The sequence below is a fragment of the Amblyomma americanum genome, chromosome 3 (genome assembly GCF_052857255.1).
Source record: "Amblyomma americanum isolate KBUSLIRL-KWMA chromosome 3, ASM5285725v1, whole genome shotgun sequence".
NCBI classification, from domain to species: Eukaryota; Metazoa; Arthropoda; class Arachnida; order Ixodida; family Ixodidae; genus Amblyomma; species Amblyomma americanum.
In genome coordinates, this window is record NC_135499.1 from 98,180,410 (window position 1) to 98,196,240 (window position 15,831).

General features: G+C 44.0%; 1 protein-coding gene across 2 annotated transcripts in view; it reads left to right on the top strand.

The window, feature by feature from the left end:
* The window catches only part of LOC144124741 (uncharacterized), a 204,207-nt gene extending 188,615 nt beyond the window's left edge, over positions 1-15,592 (top strand). Inside the window, exons 1-3 of one of the 2 annotated variants that reach the window (XM_077657601.1) lie at positions 7,922-8,287; positions 12,209-12,373; positions 14,246-15,592. In XM_077657601.1, coding sequence (XP_077513727.1) covers positions 12,334-12,373; positions 14,246-15,243 — 1,038 coding nt within the window. In that variant the 5' untranslated portion in view covers positions 7,922-8,287; positions 12,209-12,333 and the 3' untranslated portion in view covers positions 15,244-15,592. Of the gene's footprint in view, positions 1-7,921; positions 8,288-12,208; positions 12,374-14,245 lie in introns of those variants that run through there. The other variant, XM_077657600.1, reaches the window with a different exon arrangement.
* Positions 15,593-15,831: the final 239 nt, after the last annotated feature.

A 15,831-nucleotide genomic window follows, 5' to 3' on the forward strand; every position in this document is an offset into this window, starting at 1 on the left:
ACTGGTTTCCTTCATTTGAACTGAATCCTTGTTTGGGAAGATCGATGTTTTCGTTCGCACACATTGCTGGTGGTGGTAATTTATTCCCGTTGCCAAGTCGATCCTCATGATAACCTAAAACGGTTTGTAACGAAATAAGAGAAATAAGTAAAGAATTACGATTCTTCTTGGAAGCTGGGTTAACACCGGCTATAACGAAGTTCCGAAAAAGATTATAGAATATGAGGGAAATAACAAGTACTCTGCGCTACAGTATTCCAGCGTGCGCACCTGAGTTTTGAATGAGCGAACGGGTGTGCTGAACGTCCGATACTGTCTTCAAAGTGGTGCAGCAAGGGTATACAAAAAATATACAAAATACTGCGGCAGGCTTCAACAACCTCACTTCACCCATATACCTTCGCCTTTCTTTTTAGTATATGTGATAACCGAATAAAATCTACGCTTGAGCTGGCTTCAGATTGCCTTGCAGTAATAGTTGCAGCTACAGTTGCAGCGAAACTTGGTTTATGCGCCAGGAACGGCGCGAAGAACTCGACCACAGGAAATACAAGCACACAAACCGCGCCTCTTTCTTCCCTCCCTGACACAATTGATACTGTGCATCGTGGCGTTCATATTCAGAAGTATCCTACATATCAATTATCAGAGACAACACTATGGGTTGTAATTGTCCCCGAGGAAGGTGTTGAACACTGATGGTTATGCTTATGGTATCGACTACTCATTTTGACATAGAGCATACACTTATTATAAAGATACGGTTGAAAGCATTATATCGTTGCCGTTTTACAGTGCATTTACGTCATTTTTTTTGTAAAACATAAAGCAAAATACAAGTTACATAGATGCACATCCTATCCATGACGGGCTTCGTAGAGAAGACACTTACAGATAGTGTAAGGCTTAGAGATTAGGAGCGTGCCGGAAACATTTCTGCGATGTCAAAACATTCGGCAGCTGGTCTGCGTTTCATAACTCCTGTCCGGCGTCAAAATTATGCAACTCGGGATAGGTTCTCAAGCATGTCAAGTTCTACCATCACACAGTAAAATAACATAAGCGTGCTCTGATTTTGCTTGAGCTTGTCTCTTACGAGCGGGATACCTCTTCCTACATGCAGAAATCCTTCCCAGCAATTTATGTGCCAAACTAATTTCCTCTCTATCTCTTTGAAAGTGGGAAAGGCGATGTGGTAACCTTCTTAGTTCGTTGCCTTTTAGTGCTCTTTCGACCCTACTTTTTTTACCTATTGCTTTCAGCACTATCCTATGATAGCAGATTCTATGCTTCCGGTGCAAGACGGCCTATTGAGTGGAACACACTCTGAGTCGATAGCATCCGATTTCGTGTCCTGCAGCGAATCTGGCGAGGCGTGCTCATGTCATTGGAGGTATATATCGAAGGCCTGGCTTCCAAATTGAAGTGGGCATTTCTGACCATGACAGGAACTCTCTGTGTAGGATCACCTTTAATTATTTCCCTATCGCGGCCATCCTCACTCTGAAAGCCCAAACTCAGTTAAAAAGCCATAACGCCAACGCCTGGCCTCTCCACAGCCATGTGCTCCCGGAAAGACAAGAATGAGTTCCGGCAGAGCAAGTTCTAATTCGCTATGCAAGTGCTTAACCATTTCTTTCTTCCTACTGTTGCTGCATCTCTGACAAGGCTCTTTTTCGTTCTCTGAAATAGTTTTTGATGCGATTCACCACCAGCGAGACTGTGTGGTGAATCGGAAATACAGAATCAGTTCCAGCGCAGCAAGTTGTAATTCGCTATTCAAGTGCTTAACCATTCCTTTCTTCCCACTGGTTCTATATCTTTGAGAAGGCTCTCTTCCGTATTGTGAAAATAATTTTGATGCGATTCGCCTCCAGCGGAACTGTGTGGAACTGGAGAATGCAGAGGCTGCATGTGAGAGACGGATGATGTTTACAGATTTTGGATACGTTAAAGGACTAGCGCGCTCTTGGAGAGAGTGCCCCTGTGGATTCTTTCAAAAAGTCACCAATTCGAGTTCTTGGAGCAGCGTTTCTGTTTCTTACAACGATGGGTTCTCCTCTTGGACAAGGGCGCGCTCTCTATAAAGCTGCTTCTCTTATGGTTGGGATCGACTCATGATTGTGCGTCAAGAAAGAGAAAAGTAATGACGGGAAAACGGAGCGGTGTATTCATGTGACTAAGTACTCCTGGTGTCACGAATCCGCAGACCCGAAAAAGTGTATTTTACTTCAACTATTTCATACAAGCGGGAATGGAAACCACTAGCTCCGACATAAATGCGGGAACACGACCAGGTGCTCTTCAGGCTGTCTCGCAGGCAACGCTAGAAAATGCTTTTCAGCCGCTCGTATTCCGCGTGAACAGTTTGCGCAAGGGGTCTTTTTCAAAAATTCCAGTTTTCAAAAATTCTCATTTTCATTGTTCCCAGGTGTACACAGGGCGTAGCCTGAAAAAAATAAAGAGCTTATCGCTGATTTTCGCCTTACCTACGGGTGGTGTATTTAAACAGCCGCCCTCAGATCGGAACAGCTTTTGCCACAAGCCCTAACAGGAAGTGCCATGAACTTTCGGCGGGAATACGACAACCATGTGACAAACGGTGAGGAGTTCGGGGGGCGGTCCGTTTCGCAGTTTGCAGCGTGCCGTTAGCTGGATGGTCAAAAATGAATTTGATGTATATTTGGTACTCAGGAAAATTACGTGTATTCTTTGCGTACTGTTTTTTCTTTATTTTCCCCTGCGTTAATTCTGAGGATTTGCATAGTTTGCAGATGAACATCTATTCGGTATTTTCTGATGATTACTCACATTGATAGTGTGCAGTTTTACTTCTTTCAGGCCTTGGAAATCAATTTCTTCAGTTCTATGCTCGTATATTACTTGCATTCCGTGCGAATTTCAGGCGTCCTTTGGTGTCGTGCGAAAGACCTAGACATATTGATCGGTTCGTGTACAATACCAATCTATAAAGCCGAAATATGATTTGTGAGGTGTTTAAATGGAATCAAGTGCAACTGCCTTTCTTATACGTGCACCGCCACGTTTGTGGTGTTTGTCTCTGTAGCTATGGTGCTCGGCTGTGGCTTCGATCACTTCGGCGCCGGTCGCATTTCGATGGAGGAGGAATGCTGGAGGCCCTTAGACTGCGCAGTGTCCGTGCACGTTAATCAGCCAAAGAGCCAAACTAGCCAATGGGTAAATGATATGGCATTTTTAAATCATTGCACGAAAACGTTGCCAAACATTTAGGCACAAAAATTTCTGATTTTGACTAACGTACTGTTGTCATTAACTTTGATTCTAGAGGCTGTATCCAGTCCCGAGTTCCTTCCAGAGAATTCTGTTCAACAATCGCCGTCGACGTCTGTGTTCGGAAATGTAGCTCGTACAGATTGGAAGGACCAGGGGCCTTCGCCGACTACTGATGAAGAAAATTCCGTCCGGTATCTGTACCGTAATAGAACAAAAGAGCGGTTGTGGGGCCCCCACGGCCCGTATACGTCTACGAAACATGAGGATGTTACGAGACACATCGCATTGCATGGCCCAGGAGAGAAATTTAATTGCTCCCTGTGCTCAATGGCGTTTGCTACGGCCACCAACTTTAACAGGCATATGTCCTCCCACCCTGCGGAAAAACCACACAAATGCGAACAGTGCAGTTATGCTACTGTTTCATCTAGCAGTCTAGCGCGACACAAGCGTACGTACACAGGCGAAAAAACCTACAAGTGTGACATGTGCCCTTCTGCAGCTGTTTCACTTAGCATCCTAGTCTAGCAGAAGCGTACGCACACGGGTGAAAAACCCTACAAGTGTGACAACTGCCTCTATGCAGTGACAACACGTGGCAACCTAGAAATGCATAAGCGTACGCACAAAGGCGGAAAACCCTACTCGTGCGACAAGTGCCTTTATGCAGCGGCTACAAGGGGCCACCTAGTTCAGCATACGCGTGCGCACTCAGGCGAAAAGCCCTAAAGGTGTGACAAGTGCGTATATGCAGCGGCTAAAAGTGGCCACCTAGATTGGCACATGCGTACACACAGGCGAAAAAACCCACAAATGCGAAGTGTGTACTTATTCGATGGCTGAGAAAGGGAATTTGGACCGTCACATGCCTAGGCATCCAAGAGCTAAGGGCTTTCACTGTACTTAGTGTTCTTTCGCGTGTTCAAGCAATGAGAGCTTCAAATAATAGTTAACCTCATTAATAGTTAACTTGGTTTCAGCTTACCTATCTAACCGATAGCAGTTTGTTAGTATTGACGACCATTATACAAACAGCCTGCCTGTCTCTTCTGGTGTTCCCCAAGGAAGTGTCCTCGGTCCCCTGTTATTTTTAATATATGTGAATGACATTGTAAAAGCAGTTACTCATCCCGTTCAAATCCGGCTATTTGCAGATGACTGTGTTTTGTTTAATGTAATTACTTGTCGTGAAGACCAACTATTACTCAATTTAAACCTAAAGAATATTCTGGATTGGTGCAACCAGTGGGACATGAAACTTAACGCTCAGAAAACCGTATTTATGAGATTAACCAAAAAAAAAACAGCCTTTTTTACCCTTACGCTCTTCCATCATTTCCACTTTCGGAGGTAACTGAATATAAATATCTTGGCGTGACGATAACTTATAATCTAAGCTGGAACAAACATATAGGTAACGTATGTGCATCAGGTTTTCGTAAACTTTGTGTCCTCAAGCACAAATTGAAGCATGCTCCTGCAGACTTGAAATTTTTAGCCTATTCATCATTAATCAGACCCAAGTTAGAATAAGCTTGCATTGTCTGGGACCCATTTACTAAAACTAACATTCAAGCGCTTGAAATGATCCAGCGCAAGGCCATTCGATTCATCTTTTCAAAATACCGTTCAACCGATTCACCTACTGCCATAATACAAGCACACAGAATTCAAACATTGCAGGTACGACGTAAAATTCTCAGATTAAAATTTCTTTTTCTTCTCAAACATAACAAGTTGTCAATGTGCCCGGATCCCTACGTCAAGCCATTTTCCGCTCCACGACCAACAAGACATCGCCACTCTGATTCACTAACTCCATTCACCGCCAGAACTAACCTATTTAAATACTCCTTCTTCCCTCGCAACGTAACTGAATGGAATACTTTACCTTTAACAGCACTATGTGACATAGATTCCATTGAAAAAATAGAAGATTGACGCCATCAAACTTATTTTACTTTGTGTTTCAAATTTTCTTTGTTTTTTTGTATATTCATGTTGCACTGTATTGCCCCTCCTGCTAGGGCCCAGAAAGGCCTGCAGTATTCTGTAAATAAATAAATAAATAAAACAGCACACAATCGAATTCGAACTGACTGTCGTCGACACATAGGCTGCAGTGCCATATACGGTCAAGGCCTTCGAGGCAACTGCCGTTTGTATGCGCAGTCGTGAAAGTGGCTGCCATGATGCTTGATCGATGACGGTACCTTATCACCCGATATGAAGCGTTCACATGATCGTGAAAGCACGCAAGGCTACTGCAGATGCCCACAAAACAAAAATTCATTTCTTGTCGACAGCGGCATTGCAAGAAAAATAGGTGAACGTTCGCAGCTTAAACGGAGGCGTGCCTGAGCTGTTGCTCTACCGTAAGCAGTTTTAGTCATTGTGGGAGCAGAGACGACCGCCTGACCCGCAGACGACGTTTCGCCAGCGATAAGAGTATCTATAGGAAGAGGAAGCTTTGTGCAGGTTTCAAAGACAAATAGTTAAGACACCACTTAGGAGCACTGAGAGACGTACGACACTATTTTAGTCAAACCTCTCTTGCTCACCTCCGTGGTAATTTGTCAGCCTTGATTAACCTTTGCTGCCCCTGAAAGCGTCATTTGGAATAGAAGTACGCGAGAGGACACGAACACTGAAACTATGTAATGCGGAAAAGTTGTTCACAAAGAGAGAACTGTCGCTGTGTGTGCGGAGGCCAACACTATGGCATTGCATTTCATGAAGCAGACGGAAGAAGACGGGTATTGCAGAGGAGGTAATACAACTAGCAAAAGCCACCCTTATCATCAGGAGAGTAACAGACTGGCCGTCGCCAGCAGACCACCCAAGGAACCTACAGCCGTTCGCCTGGAAACTCTGCTAGTCAGCCTCCTTTTCAGACGTTACGAAGAATGGCCGAACTCACGCTCGAGAAAAGCTGTAAAAATGCGACCAGTTCATAGCGGCCTCCTTCTGCGTTAAACCACGTGTTAAAGCGTAAAATGCACTGCGATACTGTTGAAGTGCAAGCTATTCTCATGAGGCACTAGTGCAGCTCCACTTCGCATGATCCTCGAGCCGACGCAGCAATGCTTAACTGTAATTCTTAAGGAAAATGCACCATCAAGAAAGGCAACAGGTCCGCGTGCTCGACAGCTCCTGTTGTCGGGCCCTTGTTATTAGCTTCGCTGATACGCGGCCGTATCGCGTGCCTCTTCTGGACGAGCGGTTTTAATACGTGCTGTTACTTTATATAGTCCAGAAAAGGTAACATTAAAATAACAAAGTTCATCAAGGTTCTTTCAGTTTAACGAAAACTAACACCTCTTTTGTTGTATATATTCCCGCTTCGAACGCAGGAAGTCCAGCTTCAAACGTCCGTTAATCCCTGTGCTTGGGAAATAAATGCCTCTCCAAAGCGCATACTATTTAGTAGAGGACAAGAGCAGAGGCAGCCGACTAAATTCTGCAGCAAGAAACGAAAATAGTTAAGAACAGCTTTGGGTTTGATGTTATGAAGTCAGGATCTTTTTCAGGGTTCGCACTTAAGCTACGATGTTACCAGTGATATTAACATCGCTGACTTCAATTAGCTTTAAATAAATCCACGCTAGAGTATCATTTGGTTAGCAGCTTATGTCTTTATCAGAAATACAATAGGATCGGCTGAAGGTACTGATAGCAGTTTTTCAGATGTATTGCGGTCAGTATTGCACTCAAGGTATATGTGTGCTACATAAAAGCTTCGCAAGCCTCGCATTTTATCAAGAAAGAGCTTAATCTGCAATTGTCTCGAGGCTTTCAGAAGATACATCGCGGGAATACCACAGATATGAAAAGAAATCAAACTCACACTAGGAATATGAAGCTAATTGTTTAAGTTTCCAGAAAATTGGTTTCCATTAATGTTGAAGAAATCAATATAATCGTTTCAATACACCACACCACTACAGCTTAAAACGCCGGTTTCACCTAAAGTTCCTTTCTTTTCTGTGGAAGGTGCAATGCAACAGGCTTTTTCCTTCAAACAAATTTACAGCATAGCCCAATCGCCAAGCAACTCTGAATTGCACATCACTAGGATTTTCAAAGCTAATGTTGTTGTCAACTATTTTTTGTCAAAATTCACGTCTCAGCATGGAAACTAACCTTGCTAACAATACGGACGCAGCTAATATATGTCATTTGAACACACTGAGGCAGTGGATTTTCAGAGATGGGCATTTTGTTCAATTGCGCACATAGTGCGATTCAGAAGGATGAATGGTTGGATGGATAAGGCTGAACCTACAAAATCGGGCGGTGGTTCAATCGACCTTGCCATGACATGTGAAATTTTATTCTTGTCTTGATTTCAGCCACCAATCGGATAACCTTTGCTTGGGTACTTCTACCGCCTTAAAATCTACTTTTCCCACAGTGCCGATAAACAACACTGGGGAACCTGCGCTGCCAAGGTGAAACTGCAATTGTTCCATTCGGTGATTCAAAGCTGCTTTTGTCAGCCGCTTGGGCGCTGCAAACGCGAGAACACATTCTGCGCGATTAGATACCCGCGTTTGGCTGACAGCATTCATTGCCTAGCTTCTCTCGGCATAGCCCAGATAGCTGACGCACGGCACGTGCGCCTTCGTCAGAGCGCGGAGGCTCAGGCCAATAAGCGTGTGAAGGTGGCGCGGAAAAGTACTAAAATTACTACCCAAAACTGCTTGCTCTTCTCGCTAGGCAGTGTGTTATGGCGCTGCAATCGGCAACGCAAACTTCACCGCAAAGTTCCCCATTGGCATATATGCAGCGCCGCCTTTCGGTTCACATAAATCCTACTAGGTGGCGACACATGAAATGCAACGCAGCATGGGCGTGACCTTGCAATGCCAGGAGGGTGGCGCAGTCGAACCGTCCGCTTTAGCAGCAGTGTCCAGCCGCTCGATAGCCTTTACTCACTCGCGCAGCTTTTACGTGTCGTGCAGCGCTCATTTCGCGTTGAAGGACCTGACGGGACCAGGACACCAGAGAGGAAATTCTGAGGAGCCCACGTGTGAGTACAGCAGCTCTTCACAGCTAACATCCTTTGCGTCGTTTGCATTCCACTTGCGGCCGAGTACATTGCTTTTGCTCCGTACTGGTGTGCCAAAAAATTTCATTCACAGTTACGACTTCTGTGCAACGGCTTCTGACAAAGACTGCACCAAACGGTGGAAGCTTCCTGAAAAAATCGGCCCGATTGATGTTCTGACTCGTGTTCGAAGTATTCTGCCGCCAATCCGATGCATGCAAGCAGATTCCTAGGCGTACATGCTTTGAACCTGCAGTGGCAAGTGAAAAAAAAGTCTTCTCTGTTTCGCGTGCATACTCTATTAATAGAAAGTTCAAACCGCCCTCTGCCAACGTCCAAACTTGTAAAAGCTCGCACACTATTTTGAGCGCGTAATTCACAAGTGGGACACGTGAGAAATTTCCTGTCTGCATGATTTCATCTTTCAGGAACAGTGTGCGACCAGATTTATAAGCTAACAAATTTAAGTCTTGTACAAAAAAGGGATTGACGAGCTCAGCTACATTTTTGTAGTGCACCAGTCACTCGAGCATAAGTATCAATATCTACATGAAAACCTCATTGTCTGGAGGTGTGAAAGTAAAAAAAAAGCGATTGTTTTTATTACAATTACTGATGCTGGTGTTCAGTGATCCGCATCAAACGACCATTTTTTTTCATCTTTGATAAACCCACGCGCTTTTTTCTTCTGGCTGCGGATGGACATGTGCGAAATTCATGTTATGCAGACCTGTCTTTTACCTAAATTGTACTGAAACGAACCGAGATTAGAGGAGCCTTTTGTTAAGGTGAACGTAAACACCCGGTGGGCTCTTAACATTGGCAGATCCAAAGCCAAGTGATTCAGCAATAGCGTGAGAGCTTAGCAGTGTACGAATAAATGTTGAGACAGGACCTCAGTACAAAATGCGCAGTGTTAACAGGTAAATCGAACTGGTGTTAGAAAATGAGATACGCTGTCTGTGGTTATGGTATTCCTTCCAATTACGCAATCCAAGATAATTTTAAATCTGGCCTGGTCGTATCATTATCTTAGAATACCTGTGCGAGAATGGTACTAGTCGAACCTCATGTAACGTACCACTTTACCACAAAATTATATAACAATGAAAAGACAATTCTTCTTGGAAGATCGGCAAACACTGGTTATAACGAAGGAACCTCTTGTCCCCATCTACTTGGTTATAACAAGGTCCAACCGAATTTTCTTTATACCCAAGTGTGTTTATTCAAATTGTAGAAGTGCTTTCGGACCGATCGATTCAGTATTTATGATGGCAAAGAAATACCTGCTTTTTTGTTCACAGAAATTTAAGAAAGCTTTAAAGATGCGATATCCATCTAGTGCACTCTGCACTGCAGTATTGTAACCTTCCAACTGAGATTTGAGTGAAGTGATCATTTGTGCTGACCGCGTCGATGTCAGCAGGCGCCATTGACTTCGTAGATGTGCGCAGTGCTATACATATCAAATCAAAATTATTATGGCAGCCTTGATTAATTTCACTTCACTAATTTACCTTCGCCTTTCCGTTTTCTGTATTTTGGAAGGCGGAACAAAATCTAAGTTTAAACCGGCTTTAGGTCGCCTTCAAATAATTCTTGCTGCAGAGGTGGATTCTTCAAGTTATAAATTTGAACAGAGTAAATCACCATCGCAGGAATTACAAGGACGACAGAAAGAGCACCTCTTTCTGCCCACCTTGAATTTCCTGGGTATAAATTTTTATGTTGCCTATTTATCACTTATCAGAGACGATATCACGCGTTCTAATTGTTCCTAACGAAGGTGCGCAAACACTTTGCTACATATACTTATGCTATATCGGCTGCGTATTTCGACACAGTCAGCGAGTACACTTATTCCAAGACACGAGTGCAACTCTATAGCGGGGCTTGACAAGAGTACAGTCTTTTTTTTTTATTTCGTCTTCTTCCAACTGCTGCAAAAATCTAAGTCGGCCCCACTAGACCTTCAGTAAACCGGCGTAGCGCATATATAAATTATGGAAAATATTCATAATTACTCTTATCTAATAAAATGTTAGCCGAAATTTAGAAACATTGCTCATCCAATCGGCACCGACAGTCGGCGATATGAGCAGTGATGGACATCAGAAATGAGGTACTTGTAAGCAGAAAGATTTTATATCTTGCGATCAACAGCTGGTATTAAAGTGGCAAATATCAATACATTACCGCATGTCGGAGATCCCCATTGGGTCCCCAATGCTGCAGGGTACATATTGGTGATAGAACTGGTACAAGCTTTCCCCTGCCTGATGCCCGGCTTCTGTAGCTTGAAATGCTTGGGAAATAGTCATTTGACCCCACCTTGAGTACAAAGAAAAACTGTGTGCCATGGTCATCATTGGCCACAAATGCCTTACGCCACCAAAAATTTACCATCAGCAGCACTTTTAAGTGTTTCTTCCAGCGGCGGCATTTTTATTCTCGGAGTGCGGACTCCGAAGAAAGGTCTTAACAACAAGACTTGACCTCTGTTCCATCCGCCCTATTTCGGCAAGACATGAGAGCACATGATCATTTATTTTTTATTTATTTATTCAAGTTAGTGCAGTAACAAATGATGATTGATCTCTTCAAAATTGTTTCCAGCCACGTAGATAGGTAGCCATGTAGTTAGCTTTCAAACAAACTGTTTTCAAGCTCAAATCATTGCTGAACGCATTGTATGGAATTTTATGTGGGGCAGTACTTCGGAGCAAATTCACTTCTTTCTCCTGATCCTTTAACAACATATCCTGCCGGAACTAATATCCGCTACTTAAATTTGGAGCGAAAGAGAATATATTTCGTTTAATTTTCTAAATCTCCAATTTGATTGAAATCATTGTGCGCCGTTCAACACTAATAGATCGTGTATAATAATATACAGAAAATAACAGCGGCTTTTGGCAAAATGCAAGCGAAATATTGCATTTGTTTTCAAATCAAGAAGCAGCAATTCAACTGTTTGCAACACACACCCAAACGACGGCAGCGGTTTTATGTGAAGCCTACTCGCGAGAAGAGCCGGCTTTTATAAGCGCCTCCTTATTCTTATCCGCCGTATTCTCATACTTAAAGTCTCTACGGAAGTACTCCTGTCCTGCCCCGCCGCGGTGGCTCAGTGGTTAGGGCGCTCGACTACTGATCCGGAGTTCCCGGGTTCGAACCCGACCGCGGCGGCTGCGTTTTTATGGAGGAAAAACGCTAAGGCGCCCGTGTGCTGTGCGATGTCAGTGCACGTTAAAGATCCCCAGGTGGTCGAAATTATTCCGGAGCCCTCCACTACGGTACCTATTCTTCCTTTCTTCTTTCACTCCCTCCTTTATCCCTTCCCTTACGGCGCGGTTCAGGTGTCCAAAGATATGAGACAAATACTGCGCCATTTCCTTTCCCCAAAAACCAATTATTATTATTATTATTATTATTACTCCTGTCCCGAGATTAGCGTTCGTGCTGACTATATACATTTTGATTGCATTTTTGTAGAGGAAGGCTCTGGAACAGGAGTGCGTTCCGGTGGTGCATTAGAGTGGGCCGATCCTTAGCTGCGCAGCGCAGACCTGATTTGAAAAAAGCCCTGTGTAATAAATCCGCAGGGAAAAAAAATCTGGCTCTAAACTAAGGCTAAAGCTTTCGAGCTTTCAGAAAGAGAACGCCAGTAATGGTATCCAAAGAGAAAATCAGATCAGCAGAGTAGGTTGTAATTACCTATGCAGGTGCTTAGTATTTTTTTCTTTGTTCGTATATCCGTCATAAGGCTGTGTTCGTTATCTGAAAAAACTTCTTTGGCAGGATTCCCCACCAGCACTACTGTGAAAAACTGGAGAGGGTGGAGGATACATGTGAGAGCCTTATGGTGTTTCTTGCTGGTGTGATTTCAATTGTATGCAGGTGTCCACAGGGCATAACCTGGAGACAACGGATCATCGCCGAGTTCCAATATACGCACTGGTGGCGTACGTAACCAACCGCCCTTCACTGGAATAGTCACCCCCACGTGTAATAAGAAAAACGCCATGGACTATCACCCCGACTGCTACCGCCAAGTGACAAACGGTGAGGAGAATTTGGAGGAGGGGAGGCAGATCTCTTTCACAGTCTCGAGCCTAGAGAACCGGTTGTACTCAACGTGCAACCGATGTCAGCTCAAGTTAAGATCCCCAGGTGGTGGCAATTATTCCAGAGGCCTCCACTATGGCACCTCTTTCTTCTTCTCTTTCACTCTCTCCTTTATCGCCTTCCTTTATGGCGTAGTTCGGGTATCCACCAAGGTATTTGAAACAGTTATGGCTCCATTTTTATTCAAAACTAATATTAATAGAAAATTTCAATGATCCGAAATGACGGCCACTGATAATATATCTTCTGTGGTCATATCCCAGTTTTACGAAAATTACAGATCAGACATTTCCGTTCATCCAGTTAAGCTGAACCAGCCACGCCATTCTCACTTACGTTAACGACTGAGGGCTCCATTTTTCGACAAAACACAAACTTCAGAAAAGTTGTTTCTTGAGATTACTCTAAGAATAAATTAAAATTAACTGTCCTGTTTGCACAGAAAACTTACGCTTGCCCTCTAGCTTGCACACCCTTTGGCAGTTGGCACTTAAATAAGTGGATGTTTATTTCGAACCGAGATAAATCAGGTGTGTTCTTTGTGTACTCTATTGTGTTTATTTTTCTTTTATGATTGCTGATGATTACACTGCATTTTGCTGATGATTACACTGCATTTGATTACACTGCATACACTGCATTTTTCTGGATATCGCTGATAGTGACAGTGTGCACGTTTGCTTTTATTGGGGCCTTGACTGCCAATTTTTTTTGTGCTTGTATGGTTATCAGCATAATTAGCCCGACTACGCCAACTGCAGGATAACGCCTTTCTTGGGCTTGCCAAATCAACCCTATGGGTAATTGCGGCCACCCTATGCGTGAAAGATTTTTAATCTCACCCGTTCACCTAAATTACTGCCGCCCTCTCTGCCGCTTGTCTTCTCTTAGAATCCACTTCCTTGCCCTTAAGGAGCAGCGGTTATCTTTCCTTCCCATTACATGCCCCGCTTAAAACCATTTCGTCCTTTTGTATATTCGTCGCATTTCGTACGAATTTCGGACTTCCATTAGTTTTTTATGTTGTACTCGTGCATATTGATCTGCTCACATACCATACTGATTTCAAAATTGAAATAGGAAGTGTCGATCTGAAATACGAAGTGTTTTAGTAGAACGAAGTGCGAGTGCCTTTCTCTTAAGTAAGCCGCCTCGTTTTCGACGGGTCCAGAACGATGGTGGCCCTTGGATTGCGCGATGTCAGTGCACGATAAAGAGTAAAGAAGCCCATGCGATGGGAATTATCCGGAGCCCTTCCTCTACGGCGTTCCTCATTACGCTAGTTGGTTCGAAACGTGAACCCTATAAAGAAAAACAAAACTTGTGTGCTTCAAAACAATGTAGCAAATGTGCGGTCTAAAGCTAAGGGTGGCCACAAAACAAGATTAGCGCGTTGTGAGTGACATATCTGCTGCATTGAGCTTCAAAGAGGGCGCAAACATCAGACTCCGCCGCAGACATCGTAATTTTCTTTTTGCAAACGGTGGCGAAAAAAGTTGGCCACATCGGAGGGCTGCCAGACCTTCGTTTGAAAGAAAGGCAGCACAAATTGCAGCATTGACCTTGCGCACACTACGGCTTAAGGTTGAATGACCTCGCTTGAAAAGTCTACTAATAGTTTGAGTAGTCGTCGATATGGTGACTTTTTTCGTTGTCCATACGCTATTGGTTATTTAGCATCAGTTTGCTTTAGTACAAATTCCAAATGGTATGGCATTTGTGAAGCGTTGCTAAATATGTTAGAGAACGCGGAGGAACGATAATATGAGATTTTCCCTAACGTACAATTGTTATCAACTTTGATTTCAGAGGCTGTATTCAATCCAGAGGACAGTCTCGTTTTTTCTGTCCTACAATCGCCGTCGACCACTGAGCTCGGAAATGTAACCCACACAAATTGGGAGCACCTGGGACCATCGCTGGCTACGAATGAAGAAAATTCTGTTGGGTATCTGAGCCCTGACTTCACAGCAAAGCCGTTCAGATGCAACCTCTGTCCCTACACTTCTACTAAATATGAAGAATTTGTGAGACACATAGAATGGCACGACGGAATAGCGAAATTTGAATGCTCCTTGTGCACAATGGCGTTTGATACGTCCCACGACCTTGAAATCCATATGTCATGTCACGCTCGGGAGAAACCATACGAGTGCGACCAGTGCCCCTTTGCAGCTGTTTCACGTAGCAAGTTAGATGTGCACAAGCGTACGCACACAGGCGAAAGACCCTACAAGTGCGACAAGTGCCCTCATGCAGCGGCTACACGTTTCAACCTAGAAATGCACAAGCGTACGCACACAGGCGAAAAACCCTACGAATGCGACAAGTGCCTTTATGCAGCGGCTACACGTGGCAACCTAGAAAAGCACAAGCGTACGCACACAGGCGAAAAACCCTACAAGTGCGACGAGTGCCTTCATGCAGCGACTACACGTTTCAACCTAGAAATGCACAAGCGTAGGCACACGGGCGAAAGACCCTACGAATGCGACAAGTGCCTTTATGCAGCGGCTACACGTGGCAACCTAGAAATACACAAGCGTACGCACACAGGCGAAAGACCCTACAAGTGTGACAAGTGCCTTTATGCAGCGGCTACACGTCGCACCCTAGCTGAGCACAGGCGTAGGCACACAGGAGAAAAACCCTACAAATGTGAAGTGTGTTCCTATCGGGCGATACAGAAATGGAATTTGGACCGTCACATGCGTACGCATCGAAGAGCTGAGGGCTTTCACTGTACTCTGTGTTCATTCGTGTGTTCAAGCACTGAGAGCCTCAAACAGCACATCTGCGGACAATAGAATTGAATTCTTCATAAATACACGCGTGTGATAATGGCACTGAACATGGCATATGCCTCTCCACAGAAATAATTATCTATTCTTTGCGGACACACGACACATTTTAGGTTACATTCACAGGCGACATGTGATAGATCCTGTGTACAATTTTTATCGTCATTTTTGAGCAAATTTCTTACCATGAGACGGCGGAAGCTAGAGCTTTGTAGGTTCAAGTCACTGAAGTGTTAGTAATGCGGGTTATTTTATCAGCAGACACAGCGCATCAAGTGCTACGATTTTTTTTTTTGCATAACAGCCCGGTGGCGTGTATTGTGGCAAAACTCGGTACCAATAAAATGGAGACTGCGAATACAATGGGCGTTCAGCGTAAGCTCTTTCATTGCTTAAGAGTGCTACTTGTCGAAAAGTATGAAGTTTCATCCCAGCCAATTACACCAGCAATGGTGCCTCAAACCGTATCTTAAAAGAAGACGTCTTATAAACCGCAGGTGAAAGGCAAATCCGTTGCGTCCTCTTTATGTGTCGCACCAAATCTGCCACATTTACGACCTGTGCTACTTGTATCTGCATCAGTGCTTCGCGTTT